Below are 25,117 nucleotides of genomic sequence, written 5' to 3'. Positions count from 1 at the left end.
CTAGAATGCAATGTTGTCTGAGAGTCTAGCCTGGGTTTTGTACTGAAGGGTACTGTTTGTGGAAACTTTCCCATTTTTGATGAGTGTTGTACCAAATACCTGTTTGCTTCGATTTGTAAATCCTGAAAAGGATTTTGATTCAGGTCTGCATTATAAAACAAGCAAACCAAACACAAAACTTCTCTAAACCTGGTCCTAATTCACAGATTAATTTTCTCCTGCTTTGGAAAGATTACTTTTTAATTCTACAGTGAGAGGTAGATACCTGTTTAAAATAAATCTGAAAAATGCAATTTTAGCTAGGTTTCTGCTGCAGAAATACCACAAGCACCTTCATACAAAAGTAGTGGTCTGCAAGAATGTTATACTTTGCATTCAGATAAGCGTAGCAACCAGTAGCGGCTTGCATAGGGCGTGCAACAGGGCGGTGGCACGGGCGGAGAGGGGCAGGGTAGCAAACACGGACATACAACAGAACGAAGGAAAGTAATTACATTCCTCCGTTCCGCGTATGTCCATGTTTGCTACACTTCCCCTCCCCACAGCACGCCCTATACGAGCCGCTACTGTTTATGCATGCTGCTACTCCCATACTCATGACTCACTGGGACTTGCCTTATTTTGAGGTACAGAGCATTATTTGAAGCTGTTTGACATGGTGACCAGTGGCAAAAGACTAAACCAAACAGTGGTGAAATGAAAAATGTTCAAAAGGTATGTGTCAACATGTAATTTTATTTATCGCAAGCACATATTTAGCCCCATGGGGGCCAGGATACCGAACAAGAGGAAAAATCCAGAAAAAAGTCCAGGAAAAAAGGAGGGAAAAAAGGCCAGGCTACTGCAACCAGAACAAATTGCTTAACGGAAACCAGCAACTTAGTCGTTTGATTCTAGATTCGGAGTTTTCTTTAATCCTCTGCTAGCATTGCAAATCTTTATCGCCAGCTTCCTTCTCATACTTCTGTAGTCCAGTGATGGCCAGCCGTTGGTACTGCAGACAGACTTCATGAACTCTGGAAAAATAAAATAACATACATCAGTATCATGTTACCACAACTATTTTTAGATTTTAATAGGGCCGAGCTTCCTTTAAAAAGTTTGTTCCATTATTTCATATAGAGTGCCAGATGAGATATTGTTAGGGTTACAAGGGTTCATAAGTGTAACATTAAGGGCACTTGGTCAAAGAGGCACATGTGGCTAAATAAAAGCTGCAAGCACAGTATTTTATAAGTTCAGTTTGCCATCACCCATTCATCCAGTTTGAGCCCCTCACCTGGACCACAGATTTAGAAATAAAATCACAACTCACAGCTTTGTGCCAGATTTGAAACACAAACTCAGCACAAATTGTTAATAAATTACAAGACCCCCATTGCTCTTCTTGCTCTTTTGCAGACATCTGTTGAGTAATGATTGAGTCATCTTACCATTATATGATACCAGACCACACATGCAAACCTTTAACACCAGGTACCATGTATAATAATGAATTTTCGCAATCCAAGATTGAATGAATGTTACTTTGAACATTTGTAATATCTTACCAAATAATGCATCAACCTTCTCCTCATCAAGGACAGCTGTTCCAGCACGAGCCTTCGTTACACCTTTTGCAGATGCAAGTTCTTTTGGAGAAAAAAGTATTTCGCTGATACCATTGAGAAGAAAACCTGCACTATCCTGAGCTGCCTTGGCTTCCTCCAAGAGCTTGTGCAATTTCCGCTTTGGAACGAGAACATCTTTGAACCGTGAAGGATCATTTGAGTCCTTCACCAACGGCTGCGTATCAGTCTGCAAAATAACACAACTATTAACTATTTGCCATCATGTTAGGTTACATATTAAAAAATATATATAGGAAGAGTGGTTTTTTGAGTTGGCATCTATACATGGCTAACAATGTAATATTTGCTAGGTTCCCTCCAACAGTATAAAGCAGCCATATTTAAAAACATTGCATGCAGAAAGATTTCAAAGTGCCAGAATAGCTTGCAATTATCTCTTGAAAAATATCCTGAACCATTAGACACTGTTTCTTCACTAAAAAAACTTAAGAGAAAAAATATATATTAACATATAAACTTCAAAACAGATTGACCACTTGCAATATATCTTCACACACTAGCCATAATATATAAATAAAGAGGTATTGATAATAAAGGACAAATGTACAATCTATCCATAACCAAGTAAGTAGGTTGTCCTTAATAGACAGTACACATTGTAAGCCTGAACTTGAACCTCCTGAAAAAAGTTGCCTAAATAAAATAGTTCATCCAAAAATGGCTGCCTTATAGTAGTGCCACAAGCTAAACGTTTCAGCCCTTTTCATAAGTGTTACATTTGTCTCTGGAGAGCAATCCAAGGCATATGTGAGGACATACATGTTCATTTTTACTGTCCATTATTGGATTAATTGATCACAAATCTAGGTTTTTACTGAAACAGGTTGGTAATTTGTACCATTATCCTGCAGTTGCAAACTTATTATAAAGGTTTACTTATTGTGCTTACCAGATGATTGGAACAGAATCGTAGCTTTAAAATCTCTCTCTTCGGTGATTGTCCGACCAGCTTCACCTATATTTTCGACCAGCCATTTACAAAGAACTTCCCCGGGATTGTCCAAAAGCAGGACGTCACCAGTCTGCAATATAAGACAACTATTACCTATTTGGCATTATGTTAGGTTACATACTAAAAATATATATATATATCACAAGTCATGGTTTTTGGATGTTAATTTGGCATTTGTACATGGCTAACAATCTAAGATTTGCTCGGTTGTCGGATGACAGGCCAAATCCTAAAAAGACGGTCACAATCAGGGTGATGGGGAATCAGTCTCTGATACATGGTCAGAGGAAGACCCACAAAGTTACCAACAACCTGCTGAGCAGTAATCCTGTGGCTAGCCATAATCCAGACTAAGGGGCTTATTAGGATGGAAGATTTTCCGCATCCTCCGGGCCAGCGGAAGCCACCGCCGGCCTGGAGGATGCGGAAAATCCTCTGCGGACCCACCGCCACATTACGGTGGCTGGTGGGTCCTGGTTTCCGCCCGCAGCTTTTCCGCCGCGGTTGGCTTACAACCACGGCGGAAAAGCACTAATATGGTGACGGTGTCTCTCAGACACCGTCAGCCACATTAGAATGTGCACAGAAACATGCTTTTCCGCAGCGGCTTTTCCGCCGTGGAAAAGCATGTGTAACTTCACTGCGGGGGCCCGTTGCGGGCCCCTTAGGTGAAGGGGGGGTGGGGGTGCACATGGGGGTACCACTGTATTTGTATGCAGAAAGCGGCAGGCACCGCGTGGTGCCTGCCACTTTCTACATTCAAATGCAATGCGTGCATTTTTAACATTGCTGCGGGTGCAGCTTGAAGCCGCACCCGCCGCAATGTTAAAAATAGAGGATGTGACCGCCACCCTGGCGGTCACATCCTAATCTGCACAGAGGGAACGCCGCAGCCCATGCGGACGTTCCCTCCTACTCAGGGGTCGTGGACGGACTCAAGTCCATCCACGATCCTAATGACCCCCTAAGAAAGGAGACAACCAACAATGTGCAAAACAAGTAACAAAGTGTGGCTTTATCACAAAGATCTATATACTCCTCAACCATACGACTCACTTACCAGAGATAGATAGACTCACCAGCACCTAATCTGCAGAGACACAGCAAAAATCAACAATAACCGACTAGAAAGAAAAAACAACACCAATTACTCACAAGACAACAAAATACACATTGAGCACAAATGCAAAAAAAGGTTTTCACACTCAATAAAACAAAAGCTGCACATACTGCTATTAATGCACCATTAAAAAAACAAATTCATGCAGGGAAATGAAACTCATTTAGAGTAAATACACTATAAAAAAGCGAATTCCTGGCTCTAGTGAAGCCCCCCCCTCCCTCCCCCCAGGACAGAAGGCCACAAAAACGGGCTGATCTGTCCCCGGGAGGAGGAGGAGAAAGCAGCCACTAGTACCAAGAAAAAGTAGGAGGCAATCCTTGCCTAAGGGATTGCCCCCATGCCCAATAAAAACAATCCCCTGGCTCTAGGGGAGGGGGAAGAAGATAGGTACAAATAAACTCCCACCATTGAAAGCGACCCTTGCCCAAGGAGTCACTTCCATTTCAACATAAAAATAATCCCTGGTGCCTAGTGGGGTCATTCCTGCTGCACAATTGCGATGCCATTCACAATTGTACAGCAGGAATGCCCTGCAAAGAGACATCATTGGAGAGGAGAGGAAAAACTATTTCCTCTATCCAGAGGGTGGTTGGAGGGAAAGTGAACTTGCAAAACTAAGATTTTCGCATGAACAAATCTACACATGCATGTTTATGCTAAAATGCAGTTTACAGATATTTTCTAGGAGTACTATTTTTCTTGGGCTACTTCTGTAAATGTTTGTGAATTCACGAAAGCCGTATATCTGTACTGCATATATCATGGGTGCCCTTTTGACACTTTCTTTATTAATTGGGCTGCTAATTAGGCCTGGTGTTAACCATGACCTTTTGTATTTATTACATTTCTGTCTCTCTCTGTCAATCAACTGGCTTCCTTGTAACAGCATTCTGCAATTTCACAAGAAGCATATCAGACTGTAGACAGTATGGCAAATGCCACAGTAATGCATGGATATGTTGAGCCTAGTGGTACCACACACAAACCACTATATGCCGACCACATGTGAACATCAACATAACATGTATTTGAGAAGTGCACGTTGACCCAAGGGTATCTTAGTGCTGAATAACAGATGTTTATTGTTACCCAATTCAATGGTACTCATTTTAAATACCTCCGTAGGGTGAATGGTAGAGTGGACCTACACTCCTATGTATTGCCTTAGCTACACAACAGCCTACTGCAGTAGCAGCTCCTCAGTAGCAGCTGGCGAATATGGAAATTGCTGGAATGTACACATCCGCTGGGAACCTGGCCATACGAAGTGAATATCCCCTTCAATTGAAGTAAAACCAGTACAAACCAACGTTCATGCAACATTGATGGAGGCACCCTGACTCGCTGTCAACTCTAGCTACCCTCTCCCACATATGCCTTCTCTATGCTCTTGTGGCTACTTTGCTCTCTTACTGTCTTGCAATACAGTGTCACCTCAGTCTTACTCTCCCTATGTTTCTGTTAGTCTCCTTTAGTCTCTCCTAGGCTCCCCTGCTATCTCTGCGTCTACTCCTATCTCCATCTGCCTCTCCCTGGGGGGCCCACCTTCCTTTGTGTCCTCACCCCACTATCAGCATTCGCCTAGCCCCTCTCATGCCTTTGTAAGTGGCTGGTCATTTACTTTCTCCATCACTAGCCTCTCCTTTCATCCTGAGGTATGACGTAGAGAGGTCTGTGTTACTTACTTTCATCAATCGCCTTTTTATTTAAGAGCCAGAGCTAAGGAAACTCCCGAAAGGCGACTACAGGCTTCATTACACTGTAGGGGTATTTGGGTGTAAATAAAGCAGTGTCTAAGCATGGCTTAAAAACCTCCATAATTCAGTGTACAAAATCGAAAACCTATATTGTATTCCCTCAGCAAACACAGGAATTAAAATAAACAAGCATTTGCAATGCAATAGGTCTCACAAGTAGAGCCCTATTGTTAGTAATGGTTTCAAAATTTAGTCAGACATTGATTTTTTGGCTCCTAATCCATGTCCTAATTTTCTGGGTACATACCAGTGTTGAGGCCACCATTTATCGGCACTAAATTATGTTTGCTCCAATGCAAAACTCTGACAAATTAAGCTCAGCATATCAACTTAATTTTTAGCCTCGAACTACTCTTGTACATAGTGTTTACCTTTAAAAAAAAGGTTTTTAATTTTCAGTTCTACTAGCGTTTATCTTGTTTTATTATTAAAAGCCATTAGCATGAGAGGTGCTGCGCTCTTTCCTCGACCTGCGCTCTGTCTCTGTGCAGCCTGAAACTTAGGGGGTGGAGGCGGGGGGCTGGGCGGGGGTATGAGTCCCTCTCCAACACGTATTTATAGCTAGTGAATCTACAATGCCATACAAAATTATGTTACAGAGACTGACGCCCTTTATCTAACTTGCCTTTCTTGTTTGAAAGTACTGGGAAACCATCTTTAAAAGTTTCGCGAAAAATTAGGATGCTGGCCAAGATGTGCATTGTGTATCACAATGAAGACAGGATTAAATTGCCCTGAAGCTGGGAACCACCGAACAGAACAAGTGAAAAGGAAACCGCTAAATACAGAGATAGACATCTATCCTTCCTGCTGGCATGCATTCATTCATCCATACATACATACATCCACCCAATCATCCGTTCATCGGTCCGCCCATCCATCCATACATTTGCCTGTTTATCCATACGACAAACATGAATTCATCCACCCAGGCATCCATTCTGTCTCCCATCAATTTCAATATACTTAATCATACATCCACGCGTTCAATCAGTCACCAACCTACGCACCCACCCATCCTTCCATACCATCAAGTTCCTCCAGCCAAACATACATTCATTCACCCATCCATTCCCCTTCTTTTGTGTGTACTAATGTATACCGTGTATTTTGACCCTACCATACCTCCCACAGGCAGTTTACACCACAAAGTAGCAGACAGCTGGCCCACGTGGCTACATTTCCAATTAAAAAGATTCGCTCACCTTTCCTTGTGTATTTTATACTGAATGTAACATCTTAAGCGTCCCTTTTTTTAAAATATGCAAGTCAATGAATTGATAACATTATTGTGCAATATGGAAAATAACTGCCTGGTGTAATATTGTTCCTGTGAATTTTAGGTACTGGGTACGGTGCTGTGGGCGTGCAATGATAACTGTTAGGAGAAATTACGTAATGATCGGCCGTCTTTCACAGACAGTGTCCATCTGGTGCAGTCGGGGAGGCCATCACTAGAAAATGAAAACATTCTGAAACCAGAGACAATACAGGGGAGTATACACTTGTATAATCTACTGATACAACATTACCACGTTGAACCCTAAATAGCCAGAAAAGAGATCATGGAGAACCTGGAAAGGGGGGGGGATCCCAGATGATTTTCAGTCTCTTTAAATAAATCTATGATTTGTCGATTCTTGAGCACCTTTGAGCGCTGCGGCGCTCCAGCAGTGGGTCGTCAGGTGTGCTGCAGCAGCAATACCCCCTTCCAGGAGCTAGCTAGCATCTGCAGGGTCACTAATGTCGGTGGGCCCGTCGGAGCAGAGACCTGTTCAAAAGAACGTTTTGAATCCTTCCCACACTTTTCAACATTTGTTAACATGATTTTTTTAGTCACTAAACCTTGATTGTTTAGGCTACTTGTGAGCACACATATGAGGAAAAAATACGGGCGAGTAACCATATAAATAATCCAGGTTCCAATTCGCTCTAAACCGGTCCTGCGGTTTCCTTACCCGATATGTCACAATCAGTCATTTCCCTGCTTCCAGTTGTATGCGCGCAAAGTCGGGTAAATTAAAGAGCCAAGCCGCACCACATTACCCCTTAAAAACGCCATTGCTCCCTCACGGTTTTCCTTGGTGCTTCCAATGACGTCACTTCCGGCGCTACCGGGTGTGCGTAGGCTTGTGCAAGTCCACCTGTGAGTTAGGTTCCTGCATCAAGGTGAGTGGGAAGCAGAGAGTGAACATTTGGAAAATTAAACAATTAAGCCATTTCTAATTGTGTAAAAACTGAATGCAAGGTATACAGAGGTTATGCCAAAGATGGGCACACTCCACCAACTAAGGTTTCCCCGAAACACCACCGCACACGGACATCTTCGGTTCTCCTCCGTATCTTGCTGTACGCTCCTTCTGATCTGGGGACCAGCGTCGGTAACAGGCGTTACTGGCATGTCCTCTTGCACCCGAGGTCACTTGTGGAGTTCTAGTTCTTAAAACTCGTGACGTCACTATTTGGAGGGATGGGATCATTGTCATACTGAGGCGGTGGGGGACAGGCAGAATATTACATATGGAGGAGGGGGAGATGAATGACGTCACCTCGCTGCACACATTTTATAACCTCCACGAAGAGGAAGTAGCACGGACAGGCATGATATCGGTAAGCTAGCTCAGAGGGCTTAGCTTTAGCTGTGGAGATCCCAACAAAGTAAACTCAGACTTTTTATTCTGCCGAAGATTAATAAAAACCACTTACGTACCTGCATAATAATTTACATTTTTGAACATTACTTTCGTTGGCAGTCACAGTTTAGATGACAACATGAAGCCAATATAAAGAATACATGAAAACACATTACTACTAAGTGTTGGGCTTGTGGACTGTGCACACCTCTTCTCATATCACCAGCAGTGAAAGCGACCAGCTGAGCACCGCTCGAGCAAAGCATCATGAAACCGGGTTACTGCGAAGTGGGCCATTAAAGACTTCTGGGCACTAATGAATACGTGCACATTTCTGCACACTTCTTAATGAGGATTGGAGGCAGGGTGGAATGTGCACAGATTTCACACTTTCTATCAATACTGCTCAGCTGGGCTCTCTGAGAACTCTTCTTTAGCATCACTGAAAAAGTGAACATCAACAGCGGTTCTTCTCTTACTGCCACCAGACAAGACACACTGAGGAAAGCTTCGTACACCAACTCGTTATAGGAAACAATAATGCAGAGAGGCCCCAGGAGCCGTGAGTTTAAAAAAAATATTTTGCAGACAGGAAATAAAACAGATTTAACTCAGTGCTGCAAAATTCTCACAAGACATTTTTGGTGGTAGCGTGCTTTATAAAGCTCCATTAACATAACATGGATCTTTATGTATCGTGTTGAAGCTTTTAAGAAGCACTTCCTTATCCCAGGTGGAGTTTCAAAATGCTCCAATTTGCATTGGGTTTACTTCTCGCGTGGGTGATTCACATGTGTTAGCTGCATTTTGGCCTATGTAGGGGGTGTTGTCGAGGGGTGCAGGGCTTCATTTGTACGGGTTATTGCAGTTGGTGGGTACTGACACTTAATTTTGGGGACTGAAACCAAGACCTATTTTATCATTAGACTCTGAGCAAGAGAGAGAACACCAGAAAGTGTGAAAAATGAGAGAGTAAGATAGGAGCATTGTGACACAGGGAGCAAGCAGAAACGATAAAGCGTCTGCAAGAGGGAGCTAAAGAGGCAGGAAATGTAGGGTGGGGGAAGAGGCAGAGGATAAAATCAAGACTAGACAGCCTCTGTGTTCGGCTGATCCGGCAGCAGGGTCTAAAGAAAAGCTTTCTCCTGTGTGCGCATGGTTTGTGAGTGTGGTGTGTTTCTGTGCATCTTTATCGGTTGCTGTACATTGAGCAGTCTGTGCCTGGCTGGGCATGCGCATTTGGAAAACTATGTGTTGAGCTTTTGTGTGCACCGCTGTATGTCTGTTTGCCTGCATGTACTTCAGTCTGTGTCTGTATGCGAGCTAGTTAGTGTTTGTCAGTGTGTATTAATGAAAGCATGATGTATTCGTGGTGGTACATATGTGCATCACTGTGCATTGTGAAAAACAAGCACAAATGGGCGTTACTACAGCACTGCATAAGTAGGACACATAAGTTCGCTACTGTATAATTGTGTTGATCAAGAAACTTACGGTGGCATTGACGCAAAGGGACACATATTTCAGTTAGTCCAGCACTGGCGTTGTCATAATTGGATAATATAAATTGCCGAAATATTGTGAAAAAGGTCCTAATGTGAGCTTTATTGCATTTTTATGCAGTTGCAAAGCATCTGAAGCATTACAGAACTTGGACACATGTGCATTAATGTGCGGCTAGGGTGACTAATCACACATGAGCAAACTGCAGCACTGTGGAGATTAGGCAAACGCGCATTACTGCAGTTGTTATGAAAATGTGAAATGCGCCTTACTTCAGGAGCCTAAAAACTAGGCGCATTCTTGTATCACTATCAAACTGGGTAAAACGTGCAAAAGTGCAGCACTGGAGACTGCGTGAATATGTGCATTATTCTAGGATTTTGAAAACGGGCTAACTGCATTGCTGCATCTCTGTGTGCAGACTGTACAAAATATGCTTCAGTGCAGCTCATTTTTGAAAACTGACAATTGTGCTCAACTATACAGTGTGAAAAATAATGTGTAGTTTTGTAGCGCGGCCACTAAAGTGAAAGCGGCCCACGCTGGTAATTAAGCGTGGCAGCTAAAGTGAAAGCGGGCCGAACTGTAAATTAATTAATTAAATAAGTGCAGCTGCTATAGTTAAAGCGGACCGCACTGTAATTTAAATAAATTCATTATGAATGCGAGCGGCGTGCTGCGATGGAGTGGGTGAAAGAGGAGAAAATCATTAAAGAAAATAGTGCTTACCGACTTATCAAACAGACTGTGTAACGACTCAGGTAAAAACTCCAGTCATTATGGGAGGTTACACATGCAGACAAGGCTGTACCAAGGAGGGACTAGTAAGCCTATTTACAAATTAAAAGCAACAATTTAGCAAAGATAGTAACATGAGCCAATTGAAGAGATGGGCGTGAAATGGGCGGAGCTTCTATGCCTAACCTTAATACAGCATGCCTCGCAGAGCAGCACATGCGCTGCCCAGGCTCAACCTGAAAGGCACTTCTGCAAAAATGTATGTATATACGTCATAGTTGACAAGTTTGCCATGTCGATGCATGACTGGTTAGGACAGTCCCTTTTTTTCATATAAATCTGGAATTTGTAGTCTTATTTAACCCAGTATAAAACCAGGACTCAAGTCCCAGAATTCTAAGAATAACATGAGACTGGAGTAACTAGTGTAGCAGGGACCTTGGAAACAGGCAGCTATGATGCTTGCTACAAAGATTACATGGACATGCTGAGACCCAAACCTGGTACGTTGTTGCCATCCTGACTTATTACATAAGATCCACCTTTAAGTACCACTAGGCATTCTGGAACTTGTAGTTGCAATTTTATAATTTTCCTGCTCAATGTTTTGGGTGATAAATCAAAGACTGGCTGAAATTTAACCTCGTGGGATAGGGTCAGTTGAGAACTTTGCTTGTGCAGCTGCATATTTCCTCGCAGTGGCCCATCTTATATTTGATCACTGTAGTCACTTTTGGCGTTTGTGTGTTACATTTTTCTCCAATTACCCATCTACACTTGAAGTATAATAATTCTCAAAACATCAGGAGCAATTTCATAATGTTAAAAAGAAATGATGCTGGTGGAGATTTGGATGTTTATTTTCAAATCATCAAGCACAATTGGATCTTATGAAGTAATCACTTACTTATTCTTAAATCCTCCTGAAGTCATCAGGAATAGTCACACCTTGTGAAGTCATCAAATACACATTCTTAAATCTTCTGAAGGCATCAAGAATAGTCACACCTTGTGAAGTCATCACATTATCATTCGTAAATCCTCCTCTAGTCATCAGGAATAGTCACACCTTGTTAAGTCATCAGATGCCCATTTTCAAGTCATTCGCAAGTCATCAAGCTCAAGTTTCTTAAGTCTGCTGATGACTTCAAGTGCTTGATGATGTCCGATGCTGTGAAAATGACTTCTACAGTAGTTGGATGATCATCTAATAACTCTGGGATGGCTTCTAAGTAATCTTGTTTGACCTGGGAATGTAGCTGGAAAGGTGACATCAGGCAGGGGCTGTATTATAGTACAGGCACATTTTCATTGTTGCCCCGGGTGCAGCTTTGAAATGGTGTGCCCAGTACATACCATTAAAATGTACTCTATTACCACGAATGCGCTGCCCCCAGGCCAGCCGTGAACACGCTGTGGCCTGGGAGCAGCACATTCACATGAAATACTGAGCGGCTGCTTTACAGTTGCTCTGTGTTTTACAGTGCAGCCAGAAACCTGTCTGCATGTTGAAAGGCGATTAGAGATCCCATTGCAGGCAGTTGCAGTCAATGACTGCACACCCCCATGCAAATGAGGGAACACCCCCTTGAAGATAGTGCTGGCATTTTATGTGCGCCCGCGCTATTGGTATTACAGAGGGGACCGCACAAGTGTATTTGGCTCCTTCTGTAATACCAGAGTGCCCCATGAGTGTGTAAATTGGGTACAAATGCCTGTTGCGCATCTTGGGCACTTTAAGAAATAAGGCCCCGGGTGTGGGTAAGGTAGGTCACTGAGATGTGTTGAGAGTTTGAGGAAACAGATGTGATAGTGTTGTTGATGCTGTGCAACGTGCAATCTTGTGGGCAGTTGATTTTTGGGTATTTAGTTCCCTTGAAAGGTGTGTGCTGTTGAGAGGTATAATGTGGTACTCGTTGGCTGTGAGAGCATGCTATTCCTCTGCTATGACGTGGGAGGCGAAAACGTGCGAGAGAGCCTTCACCACATGACCTGTGCACTCAACAGGAAGTAGATTGATCTGATCACATGAGCCTTTGACTGTTTCAGATTTTTTGACGATGCTGTCATAAATCCATTGACATGAGTAATGAATTAAGTGAAATCCATAAACTCTACCTGGACCATTTCACTTGCCTATAGTGATCGAGAGATGGCTTCCAAAGGGATTATTGCAACCTATACATTTTGAGGGTGATGGACACCATCATCTGCATTAATTGAAATCCCGAGGCATGCAGCCTACTTCAGCTGCGGGTGCCATATCTACTGCCAAAAGATATACAGGGCACTATTTATGAAGCTCTGCGACACATTTACGGCACTGTTGCGTCACTTTTTGTCACACTACGACTGTGTAAATAATGCACCACATTGCTCTATATTTATGAAATGATGCATCTAGGCAGATGCATCTCTTTTTAAACCCCTGCGCTACATTATACCTACTTTAGGTATAATGTATGCAGAGTGGGCATTCCCCTGCATCAAAGCCTCATAGACGTGGCACATTGAAATCTATAAGATTTCAGTGTGCCACTTATGGGACACCATTGCATCAAAACCTTATGCCTGCCTCATGGCAGGCGTAAGGTTAACACAGGCCCTTTCACATGTGAAAGGACACTTTGCTGGAGTTGAGTCTGTTTTCAGACACACCCCAGCAATGCGTCACTTTTGCGCCTACCGATACATCAGTAATGCTAACATATATGCAACTCCTTGTGACATGATGTACCGTACTGTTAATACGGCGCATCCATGGTGTCGCAAGGAGGGCGTTAAGTAAAGCCCACAGTTTTTTTTATGTGGCTTGAAAAAAATAGGATGAATCGCAGCTAGATGTCTGGGCAGACTTTTTTCCTTCTGAAAGATGCACTAGTAATTTTAGAATATTTACATTCATGAAAGCCTCACACTGCAGACAAGAACACAAGGGCAGACAAACTAATCATGAGTTGACAAAGAAAGTGTGTTTATGTGGCCTGACAGCGCAGCATCACAGGCAATCACTAGAAAGGCTCAAAGATTACACCGAAGCAGTTAGGAGATTTAAATTCAAACGTGTCATTTTTACAAGGCATTCATGATATTTTCATTTTGTAGAACATTAAAGAGCCCTCAAATTGTGCTTGTATGATTCAAAGAAGAATGTAGTTTAAGTTATTTTACAATGTTCTTTTGCAGAAATTCACAGATCTGAAGAATTTGTCGATTTGCAAATAAGTATCAGCTGAGATTGTCGAGACGGAACATTGGGTAAATAGGTGACATTTTGATGCAGGTACATGGACGCTTTCTGAACAGACATTTTGAAAACCGAGCATTCTGAGTGGCTGTGAATAACAGAACTTGGATTTTAATAGGGGAAGCACGCACACATGAGAATTCAAGGTCCTCCTTTTGTAGTATCTGTTCTGCACTTTAATCAACTTGTGCAGTGAATGTTGTAGGTTGTTGGATGATATGTGTTATTCCTTTGAAGAAGGGGACATGCAAATAATTTGCACACCTGCCATACTATTTTTTTTACCATTCTTTCCAATAAGAAAAAGTGGGTTAGATGTTCACTTCTTGTCTGGAATATATGTCCCTGCTGCGGATAAAGCACTTTCTGTTGGGCACACAATATGCTCATAGTTCAGTTCAGAAAATCTTTATTTCGGTAAAAGTTTACCATAAAAGACAATTATATAAAACAATTCATTTTAATGATTTATACAGTGAATTGTAAAATTCATAAAAACATTGCTAGAAAAAAATCCTTATATACTAAAAACAGATCCGTACTCAAGTCTATGTTTTGAGGCATTTCCTTCTGATGGACCAGAGGGCACCCAAGTACTTGGCCATAGCACACACAATATGGTCTGACAAATCAGTTTTTAAGACTCTAAATGCGGACAGACACTTCTTGAATCCCAGATTCCTGCATAGGGGGAGAATCCAGTGCCTACGGATCCCATGATAAACTGGACAGAAAAAAAGGATGTGGAGCTCACTTTCTTCCGAATTTCTACATGCTGGACAGGTGCTACTTGGATCATGGCTCCATTTGGTTGTGAGAGTTCTGATGGGGAGAGATCCATGTCTCCACTGGAGATATAATTTTCTCAGTAGGGAGGGATACATTTTATCTAGAGTAGGTTCCATATTGTAATTCACCTTGTGGGACAAAAAGGAAGCTGTCAAGGACCCGAGGTGTTGGTGGTTGAGTATCGGGGAAAGTTTGCTTTCTCGGTATGACCTGGCTAGATCCTTTTTAGAGAGGATATGGCACATGTTCTGGGGGTCAGACTACATAGTTGAGAGACCTAAGGCCTCCAGTTCTAATTTAACAGAATTGAGCCATTTAATTTTTCCGGCACCTGGAGTGGCGAGAACCCCCCGGAGACCTTCCCTGTAACTGGCCAATTCTGGAGTTGTCCATATTCTACGCCAGAAGGCCAGTGGGCGTAGAGCCAGTTCCTCATCAAGCGGGCATAGGCCTAGGTCCATCCTGAGGGGGACAAGGGGGGTGCTCGGTGGTAGCCCAACAAGGTTACGAATGAATTTGTTTTCCACCTTCAGCAGCTTTGATGTATTTTCATGGCCCCAGAGTTCAGATCCATAGATGACAGCCCCCTTGGCCTGGGATTTGTAAATCTGTAATGGGGGGGCCGATCGGCCTGATTGAGGATTTATTGTTTGCCAAGAGCTTCATTATGCCTCCCGAATGCTGGGTCAATTTCAGTGCAGCTTTCTCCAGCTGAGAGCTCCAGGTAAATTTATCATTTAATACGATTCCCAGGTATTAGAATGTTTTTACCCTTTCCAGCTTGATATGTGCGATGCTTGGACTGCTATGCTCATAGGTAAATGCACGGTTGAGAGCTATTGCTCCAGGACAGTTTGTCCTCGATACGTTTTGGGGGAGATTGTGACCTTCTCTATTCTAACTTTCTTTCTATTTTCACTGCCTACCCTTTCTATTTGCCCCCTCTCTTTCCCAGCCGTTTTTGCTCTTATACCAGGGTGTTATTCTTTGAACTCTTTCCATGATATATGTTTTTGCACACATAAGAGCAATACGAATGGTAATGTTTGTTTTTGTATTTTACTTTCCTATTATATGATTGCTGTTCGATGTCACATTCCTTTTACTGCATCTTATCTTACATGTATTTTTACTTCCATGATCTTCCCACCAGGTTGATCGTTGTTAACTCCACTATTCAACATGTACAATCATCCTCTGGCCTAAATCACTGATTGACACATTTTCCATCAACTATGGAGAATATTATCCAACCAACTAACGTCCCTATTTCTATGGAACGTTGTCTCCTGGATGAGGGAAAATTTCCTTTGCATCCTTGGGGATCAAAAGGAGACCTTTACCTTCAAAGATGCATCCAAGTCACATCAACCTCTGCCTGCATTATTCTGACTGACTCCAACACCAAGAGAAAAAATGCTTTCAAGACTGAAATACTGCAACAGAGTCTACACAGGTATAAAGGAAAGCCAAGTTCAGAAAATGCAGTGGATACAAAAGCAAGTGGCTAGGATTTGTCTTAAACCCTGGAAGTCTCAACCCATCTCATCCTCACTCAAGACTCTACATTGACTCACTGCACAAGATAGAAACAAACTCACGGTTCTGTGAATAATGCATCAGGCTTTACAGAAAACCGGACCTAAAATCCTTCATATGCTGTCCTCTCCTTACCAGCCTACTAGGAATCTAGGTCACCACACCTCATCCAGCACATAATAACCACCTACCTTTTTACTGCTTCCTCGCTTGTCTTTCCTCCTTAGTCCTTCGCTCGGCCACAAGGAGCACAACCAGGCTTCCAGACAGCCAATCACAATGCTGTCTTAGCAGCATTGTGATTGGTCCGAGTGTCGTTTTGCGGCACTCAGACACTGACTTGAGGCCATGGCATGTTCTCCAAGTAGGCTATAATGCAGCCTGCATGCAGAACATGCGAAGTGCTCAAAACAGTTTTGGGCGGTTCGAGAGGGCCATCCAAGCAGTCTTTGCACACTTTAGGAGGGTGCTACCACTCCTACCCTGCCCCCGCATGCGTAAGAGAAAATAAAATGATAATAAGGCAAGTTATTATAATTTTATTTTCTCTGGCTTTCACTGCAAAAAAGCAGTGGGGTGACACTCCTCGGCCTTACCACAGGAGCCGTCACTGGTAACAATAAAATGCAAAATGGAGACCGATCCTTAAAGATCTCAAGCCTTTGCTTCTGGAATGGAGTAAAAATTGTTGTAAGAAATCTAGGGGTGTTTCCATTAAAAAAAAAAACAGTCCAGAACAGCAAATCACCTTGCTGCGCTGTTTGACAGGGAAAGGTCAGGAATGTGCAGTATTTACAGCAATATGGTGCATTCCTGCCTTTTCCTCTACGTTGGTGCCATTTTGGCAGGCTAGCACCAACTCGGGCAACCTTGCATCATGGTGCAAGGGTTACTGCGTTGCACACAGGATTGTTTTTGAGCAGGAAGGGATACCTTCCAGTACAAAAACAAGCCTAAGAGGCATATTCCTCCATCTAAGTGTGTCGCAGAATGCAGCACACTTAGAAAGAGGAAGTAACAAGGAGAAATAAATATATTTCTCCTTGTTTCACTTCTCCTGGGACGGCATATATTTTTGGTGTATTTCTACGTTTACCAGTTCTGGTAAATCTGGGAATGTGTCAAAGATCATGGGAGTTGTCCATGGAATGCCTTCCCCGGGGAGAGTACGGCAAGGCAGCGATTTACGTTGTGCTACCTTATTCCCGTTTTATGGAGCCAGTAAGGGCCATGCAAATTGGCCTTGTGTGGCATCATAAATCTGGCTTAAGGTTTGCATTGCTCTTGCACCACATTGCTTGGTCCAAGAAGCAACGCATACCAGCTCATAAATAGGGCCCCAAGACAATTATCTTCATTTTAGGACAGGCCACAAATACTGCCTATAGTTCAACTTATCTCCTAACTACTAAGTCTAGCCTTATTATATACTCAACTAGTTTCTCTTTCACTTTCAATTATCCCTGGGACCTAAAACTATCACTGTTAAAGACTGATCAAGATCACCCAAGTTATTCCCCTTGCTAATCATTCTTTTCTGTTTTTAGTGTTATGATTTATCTCTTTTCCATGCTTATCCTTCTTCTATTCTTTTCTTCTCTACTTCTGCTTCTCTCTTTTACTCAAAAGTGGGACATTAGGTGACATGAAAGAGCTTTATATATGGGATAAAGTATACCCCGTCTCAAATACAAGGATATGCAAGTGATCAAGAAGATCCGTAACCATATACAGGAGCAAGGCCTAAGGTGGGGTCTCTTTAGAAAGTCATGCAACTCCAAGGTGACTTGCAATATCATATATTTTTACAGGAGGGATACGTTATTCTTTATAATTCAAGGTCAAACCATCTTTTCCACAAAGCTCCTAAATTCTTGATGCATTGCTTTTTCATTTGATAGAAATTGAATGTTTTGAACCATGAAGAATAAAAGAGAAATCTTTAGTTTAAATGTAAAGACACCAAAAAGCAGTTAGAGGATTGACTTTAAAAAAACACCGTAGCTCAGAATGAGTAGAAACGTTACCATAAATATCACTTTCCGTACCACGACCTTCATCTACAAAAACAGGCCAGAAAAAGGGAAAGCCATATGTATGTTTTGCTTTATTTTAAAATGCAGCTTTAATTATGCTTCCTGTTGTGCCATTCAACATGGATGCTGGCTCCTGCAGCAGGCAGTGTGACATCAGAAGGCACAGCAACATCATTTCTGTTTTATATAAGACAAGGTGGGTCACAAGTCGTCTGTAACAAGGAAAATAGAGACAGGCTTTTGTGGAGAAGTGTGGCTCAATGGTTACAGCAGGCAGACCTCAATGCAGAGCTCTGGTCAGAGACCAGGGTTCGATTCCTGCCCCGGCGGGTCTCGGGCTCATTAATTCTCGCCTCAGTGCCTATTCTGATCATGGGTCCCACACTGCAACTCTGGGCAATAGCTTGCTTAGTCCCCACAACGCAAGGGATGCCTGGTCTGCACCATGGGGGTGCCCAGGAGTGGACACTTCACTGGGAAAGCCAGGAAGGGTTCCCTTGTGGTATTCGTACAAGCACCGGGAAATCCACTGCGGGTAGCTGTGCGCTATACAAGTATAAAAACATTTACATACAGGCATTACTGATCCAATGAATTATAAAAAGTAATTCACGAAAATATATTTGAACATCCCAATGGCGTTTTAAAATACTATATCAAGAACAATTACATAAAAAACAAATAATAATTAATTCAATCCCATGAAGAGCATTTGGCTTGCTGCTACACTTGCATTTCTTTTATACTCTGACCCATCAAACAGATCTATACAATCCGAAATAATCGGCACTGACAAAATGACAACTATTTATCCAAATAACGACAATGTCGAATAGTAACACTTTGTGCTGTATGTGTTGTATTAAAAGTAGATTATTGTTCAAACAAAAAAACTGATATTGATTGTTAAGTGTCAGTGAAATGTGTCACTCCACAAATAAAATGTATGTTTGTGGCATTTATGTGGCATGCACAGAACTGAAAGGCAGCCAAGTGTTCCCTAGAATCAAAGGCAAGGATAAGGGCAACACGTCAATTGAAGGGGTAGCTGGGCTATGAGAGGGGAAGTGGGCTGTTCCTGTGTGGTGATGTAGTGTTCTTCACCTCTTCCCTAAACTGGAGCAGAGTATGGGGGTCCTGTAGGATACAATAATATTGTTCAGGATAAATGGAGCAGGCATGTTGCCTTTTGTCTAGTTGTGTTTTGGCCTTCCTTGGCTCTAGTCTGATGGTGTTTTGGCAGCCGATGTGCTTAGAGCCACAGGAGGTGGTGAGCTTGTCAGTTAGGGATTCAAGAGGACTGTCATGATGGCTGTGTAGATGATACAGATGGTTTTGAGGATGGTGTAGGATGTCCTTTAAACAGGAGAAGTGGAGTCTGGGAGACCTCACAGCAGGTCATTTTAACAGTCCCTATGTGGCAGTATTAAGTATGAACAGTAGCTCTGAAGTCACTGGAACAGAGCTAGCAAGAGGCTGTCTTGGTTTTCTTTGTGATGCGTTCATTGTGGGAGAATAAAAATGAATGATGTAGTGTAACAACTTTTATCAAAATAAAAGAGCAGCGCGACATAATTCATTTATTTTCAGAGGTGGTAATTTGTATTAACCAAGGACTATTGATTCAAAGTAATTGGATGATTTCATTCACTAACATTTTAACACTTGAGGGCCGATGCGCAACTGTCTAAGCCCAGAAATTACGGTTTACTAGTAGTAAAGGAACGTTTAATGTTTCAACAAAGTGGACCCTCTTTCTGTATAGAAAGCTGCCTGCAGTGTAACACAGGTGCGCCTACAGCGATTTCCATAAGTGCTCTCTGTGATGGGTGATACATTCTATGAAATGGTAAAAAAAAGTGAGGTCCACCATACTAGAATTTATTTATTGGGTTCACCTTCCTGCACGTCTTGAGCACATGATTAAGCGTTATTAGTGAGGCGGTGAATGGTTCTGAATAAAGAGGTAATTAAGTTCAATTATGAAATGATAATATTAATGTACTAAGTTTTATGTTCCTTAAAATTACTTTCTTGACAGGTGTCCACTTATTTTGTGAAACCACTCCATGCATGTCAAGTGATGAACATCAGATCATTTTTTTTCTTACATACCCACATTACTCTTATTGCGCAGTTGCCAAAGTCACACTTGTCTTAAATTAATATTTGATAAATTAAACATTTTTGTTGACCTTCTTTTGAATGAATGGCCATTACCTCATGGTAAGTGTCCTCCTAACTTAAGAGCAGAAGCTTTATCTCTGAGGCTAGATCTGCTGACATTTTCATTTCCTGGTTCCCACCTCCCAGACAGCTTCCGTGCCACACGAGGAGGTGGAAGCGTCTGGAGATTGCAATTTGCTGAGGTAAGGGCTTGGCGGTGTCCTGCCACTGCCTCCTTAATGTCCCTCCAGCTAAGTTGTGAGTGAATCCTGGGTGTGATACTGGAAATGCCACTGAACAGGGAGAGGTGGATTGGATCCATAAATATATTGGCGACTTGATGAAGGAGGACCTGATCCCCAACAGAGGGGGGAGGTGACCTGCAGGATAGACTGGAGGATGTAGCAGGGATATTGTTATGCGCAATGCATGACAGACAGCCAACAAAGTGACTTAATGAATACCATTGAGCATCATGTTATGTGTGCAAGGCTAGTTTAAAGTGTCAACACCCTGGTAAAGCTTCAATGAAGGGTTATCAGTAAATGCGCAGGTTTCATGCTCTGAGTGAATCCATTTACTGTGTCCATGAAGCACCCTGCTCCCACCTTCCTGATAGACAATTACAACGCTCAGCATTTTGATTAGTCTGAGGGCCGTGGATTGGTGCTCAGCCAGGGAATGGGGACCTGGGCATGTTCTCCACACAGACTGCAATGCAGCCTGCATGGAAAAGATGCAAAGTGGCCATGAATCTTTTGCCGGCCCAAGAGGGCTGGGCCAAACAGTTATGTGCACTTGGGACTGGGCAAACCACTCCTCCCCTGCTCCTCTATCGTGGGAGCAGCCCCGCCCCAAACACAAAGCTGCAGTGAAAGGAAACATAAAATTATAATAACTCTAATTGTCATAATTTTATGTTTCCTTTACTTCATTGCTGCAAACCAGTGGGGTAATGCTCCTCCGCCTTAGCGGGGGAGCCGCCACTGAGCCAGTATGTCATGGTCCTTAGTCCAAGAAAAGAAATGGGCATGCTGGTGCTGTCTGAGCTGTTTGAGTTGTGAAATAAAGAAATAATCAGGGCACAGTGGACCCCTTAGGCCTATGGGCCCCAGTGCCACCACACCTGCTGCACCAATGACAGCTACGCCCCAGCAACGAATTGTGTATGACAAATAAAACGATAACGTAACTCTCTTTAAAGGGCAATGTAAACTTGAATGAAGGGTGCTATTACATAAGTATTACAGAAGTGAATCACACATCCAAATTTTAGACCTGATTCGTCAACGTAAAGTTAGACGAAAGTCTTACTATATGACTTTCCAGGGCCGGCTTTAGGGCAGTGCGACTGGTGCAGCCTCACTGGGCACTGACCTGTGGAAGGGGCCCTGTGACCTCAGGGAGGTGCCGTGCTTAGGAATAACTTATGATATGAGAGATGAGGGGCACTTTTGCATGTGGTAGTGAGAGAATTCAAGGAGGCGGTAAGGGGACGTGGGGGCACTAAAAGTGATTGTCGCACCGGGCTCCACCAGCGACAAAGCCAGCCCAGTGACTTATGGTATTCACAAAGGGCATTTACGAGTAGTAAATGCCCTTTGTGAATACCGCAAGTCTAACTTTAAGACTTTCAGTATTTACAAAGGGTATTTACAAGTAGTAAATGCCCTTTGTGCTTACCGAAAATCGTAAAGTTAAACTTCCGTCTCACTTTACCTTTGTGAATCGGGCACAAAGCGGGAAAAATATCGAGGGAAAGAATGAGCAACGCAGGCGACAGAAAATGCAAAGAAGTTTTGAGTGAGCCGGAAGACTTTAAAAGGCCCGCCTATCATTGACTCATAATAATGAAGTCAACCTCCTCCTGTGTTCCGCTCAACGCTCGATCCTAAGAAGAAAGACTAACCTTGTGGACAAAAGAGAGGGCGGGGCAAAATCATGGCATACGTTATCCTTGGGGCTTCCTCAAGGTCAGAACTCTTGCTGCGCATCTGCGATTGGAAAAGAAATAATGGCAAAATGAGAGGATTATTTCGCGTTACATTGCAGATGCCTTATTAATAACTATAATATGAAAAAGCCATAAAACATTTTGGATAATGAACTACAACCTGTAAAAAACACTACACAACATCCCACTCTTTCATTGAATATATATGCTCAAAGCAAACTTTTGGGGAAACACAAACTTTGCACAGGTGCGGTATTCATTCTGAAATGCATCAGAGATAACAGAAAGATGACAGTTTCAACGGCATATTTCTAAGCATAGCCTGGAGATGGCACGACAAGTGGTGCTCTTTCACAAATAATTAAATGTCCTTGAATAGCCCCGTGGTTTCTCTTGTTGATGCGGCACAGAGAAGGCATGTCTCGGATGCAGGGACATAGATCACAGTACTTGATGCGAGCGTTTCAAAGTACTGCTTTGTAGAGTGCCCCAAAGTGTAGCATTAAAAGCCAGCAATCAAACAGAGAGCTTTCATTTGGAACAGTGTGGAGTAAATTGATAGTGTTTCTGTAATAATACAAGTCTGTTGTTTTTGACGATAGAAAATGTAGTGCAATCGTTAGTGGGGAAAGCTCACCCTTTGAAATAAAATCTCCTCACAGCTTTCACACAGTTTAATCACGGGTTAAAGAGTTTCTTTAATCTCATAACGAAACTGAAGGTTAAGTCATTGATTTTTTAAATGGAAAAGTTTTCTTATATAAGGCCAGGTGCATACAAGACAGCAATGATGTTCCTATATTTGTGCTCCAATAATTATTGCAGCATGTATTAAAATGTATGTTCGCTGTTAGTGAAGGGCAGATGGGGCCAGATGTACGACCCTTTTTTGCGTCCGCAACCTAGAAAACCTCCCATTTGAGGCCGCAAAAAAAGGGTAAAAGCATGTACAAATTCTATTTTGCGAGTCCCTGACTCGCTAAATAGCATTTGCGACTCTCGCTATTAGGAAGGGGCGTCCCTTCCTAACAGCGAGTTAACATGCTATGTACTAGTGTTTTGCGGCCGCAAAATCTTCGCAGTTTACCAACTACTTCAAGTAGTTGGTAAACCCCTCGCAAAGGGGAAGGGATCCCCAGGGGACCCCTTCCCCTTTTTTAGTTTGTTGGAAAATATTTTTTAAGAGCAGGCAGTGGTTCCAGAGACCACTGCCTGCCCTTAAAATAATGAAACAGAAAAGTTTCATTTTCCTTTATTAAATGCATCCCCAAACGGGTGCATTAAAAAAAAAGCTGCTTTATTAAAAAGAAGTCCTAGACATGGTGGTCTGCTGAGCCCAGCAGGCCACTATCCCTGGGAGGGCTGCCATTCACAATGGGCTCACAACTTGCGAGAGGTTCATTAATATTAATGAGCTTCGCAATTTATGATCTTAATTGGGAATCGCAAAACTGTGTAAGCACACTCTTGTACATTTCATTTAGCTCCTCGCAATTTGCGACTCGCAGTGTGTCGCAAATTGCGAGGCACTAAATGAAAGGGGCGTTCATCTTGCTCTTTGTATAGTAGTTAAAACACTTTGGCTTTGATAAAAAGTTGCACAGTACTGAGTAAACGGTAATCTTTACCATTACCGTCTGGCAATTTTGCACTAGTACCATGCAATTATGAGTAAAATCCCATGGAATAGGGAATTACTGTCTGTGCCACATTTACCTCCTGCTTTGAGCAGGTGGCAAATGTATGAGCAGACCTGTGGATGGGATGCAGGTAAGTAAAGGGTTGGGGAGCAATGGAAGGACAAGGAAAAGTTTGTTTGGTAAGAGGGAGCAATGCATGACCCCGTCAGAACTAAAATGTGAAAATGAGACTTGGCAGGTGTAGTGAAAATCTCATTGGCAAAACTGAGTCAGGTTCTACCAAACTCAGAGAAACAGGATGTAGAAAAACCTTTCTACTCTGAATCAGGTGTAAATTTCTCTCCCGTAAGGTTACTGCTCCTAACTTATACCTTTGTGAATACCAGAAAGTAGTAAACTTAGACTAAAGCCTGGGATTACCTATGTGAATGAGTCCAAATTAAAATGTATTTGACACTGGTGCTTACACAGCAGCGACTCCTCCGCTAAGGCGGAGGAGCGTCGCCCCACTGCTGACTGAGCAGTTTAAAAGGGAAAAATAAAATGATAATAATGTGGCATTATTATCATTTTATTTTACTGTACTGGCTCTGTTAGTTGAGGGGCAGGGCGGGGCTGGGCTGTTGAGAGCTGGGAAAGGAGTGGTAGGCACTTTCTAAGTGCACATAACAGCTTAGCCTGCCGTCTTGGGCTGGCCAAACAGTCATGCGCACTTAGCATGATCTCCATCAGGCAGTATTGCTCAGCCTGGGTGGAGAACATGCACAGCCTTTCATTCCCTCTCTGAGCGCAGATCCTTGGAGCTCAGACCAATCACAATGGTGCTGTAAGGCAGCGCTGTGATTGGCTAGGGGATTTTGGAAGGCTAGGAGCTTCCTGAGCTGCTGTAGCAGAAGAGAAGAGAGGAGAGGCGGCAGCTTGTGGCACCCAAGCTTATTTTTATCCCCCCTAAGCTCTACCCCCCGCATGGCCCCCCGATTCGATGGCAGCCGCTATTGACATTACAGAAGGTAGTGATAATGAGCTCACTCAACCTAACTTGCTTTCCAAGTCAGGGTATCACACCTGAGCCTACAGAGGTTAACCCGCTTTCTCCTTTTCATCAACAACCACGGCGTACTTTGCTATGGTTTGTGAGGTTTAACTAAAACGTTGTCAAGCTTTCTCAGTTTAGTGGTGCTCTTCTTTGAGTGACCGACTTTCTCCATTTTGTCTAAATGGATTATTGATAACAAGCTGTGTCAGTTTACATGAGGGGTTACTATAAAGATAACAGTCATATATTATCTGATGTGTCACGGGACAGAGGGTAGCAAGCAAAGGTGCAGTACTTCATTGTGTAAAACAGAGAGAGCAGAAAATGACCAAATCTACTATTATATGGTACACTTATGCACTCTCCTAGCATT

At 42.7% G+C, this 25,117-nt stretch overlaps 1 protein-coding gene across 1 annotated transcript; it reads right to left on the bottom strand.

The window, feature by feature from the left end:
* Window positions 1-715: 715 nt before the first annotated feature.
* LOC147711155 (uncharacterized) lies at window positions 716-14,425 on the bottom strand. Its single transcript, XM_086919425.1, has 4 exons — window positions 14,339-14,425; window positions 2,521-2,586; window positions 1,551-1,797; window positions 716-1,016 (listed from the first exon to the last, which is right to left on the bottom strand). Exons 1-4 carry the CDS (start codon window positions 14,423-14,425, stop codon window positions 880-882), a joined length of 537 nt encoding a protein of 178 aa, XP_086775551.1. The 3' UTR covers window positions 716-879.
* Between the last annotated feature and the right edge of the window lie 10,692 nt (window positions 14,426-25,117).

Source organism: Lissotriton vulgaris, chromosome 5 (genome assembly GCF_964263255.1).
Source record: "Lissotriton vulgaris chromosome 5, aLisVul1.2, whole genome shotgun sequence".
Taxonomy (NCBI): Eukaryota; Metazoa; Chordata; class Amphibia; order Caudata; family Salamandridae; genus Lissotriton; species Lissotriton vulgaris.
This window is presented reverse-complemented; position numbering and strand designations above follow the sequence as displayed.

Coding starts and splice junctions, on each gene's coding strand:
- LOC147711155 (XM_086919425.1), bottom strand. CDS start 14,425: ATGGATCTCTCCCCATCAGAACTCTCACAACCAAATGGAGCCATGATC. Junction 2,587..14,338: donor ATGTAGAAATTCGGAAGAAA/GTGAGCTCCACA, acceptor TCGAAAATATAG/GTGAAGCTGGTCGGACAATC. Junction 1,798..2,520: donor GATTCTGTTCCAATCATCTG/GTAAGCACAATA, acceptor GTTATTTTGCAG/ACTGATACGCAGCCGTTGGT.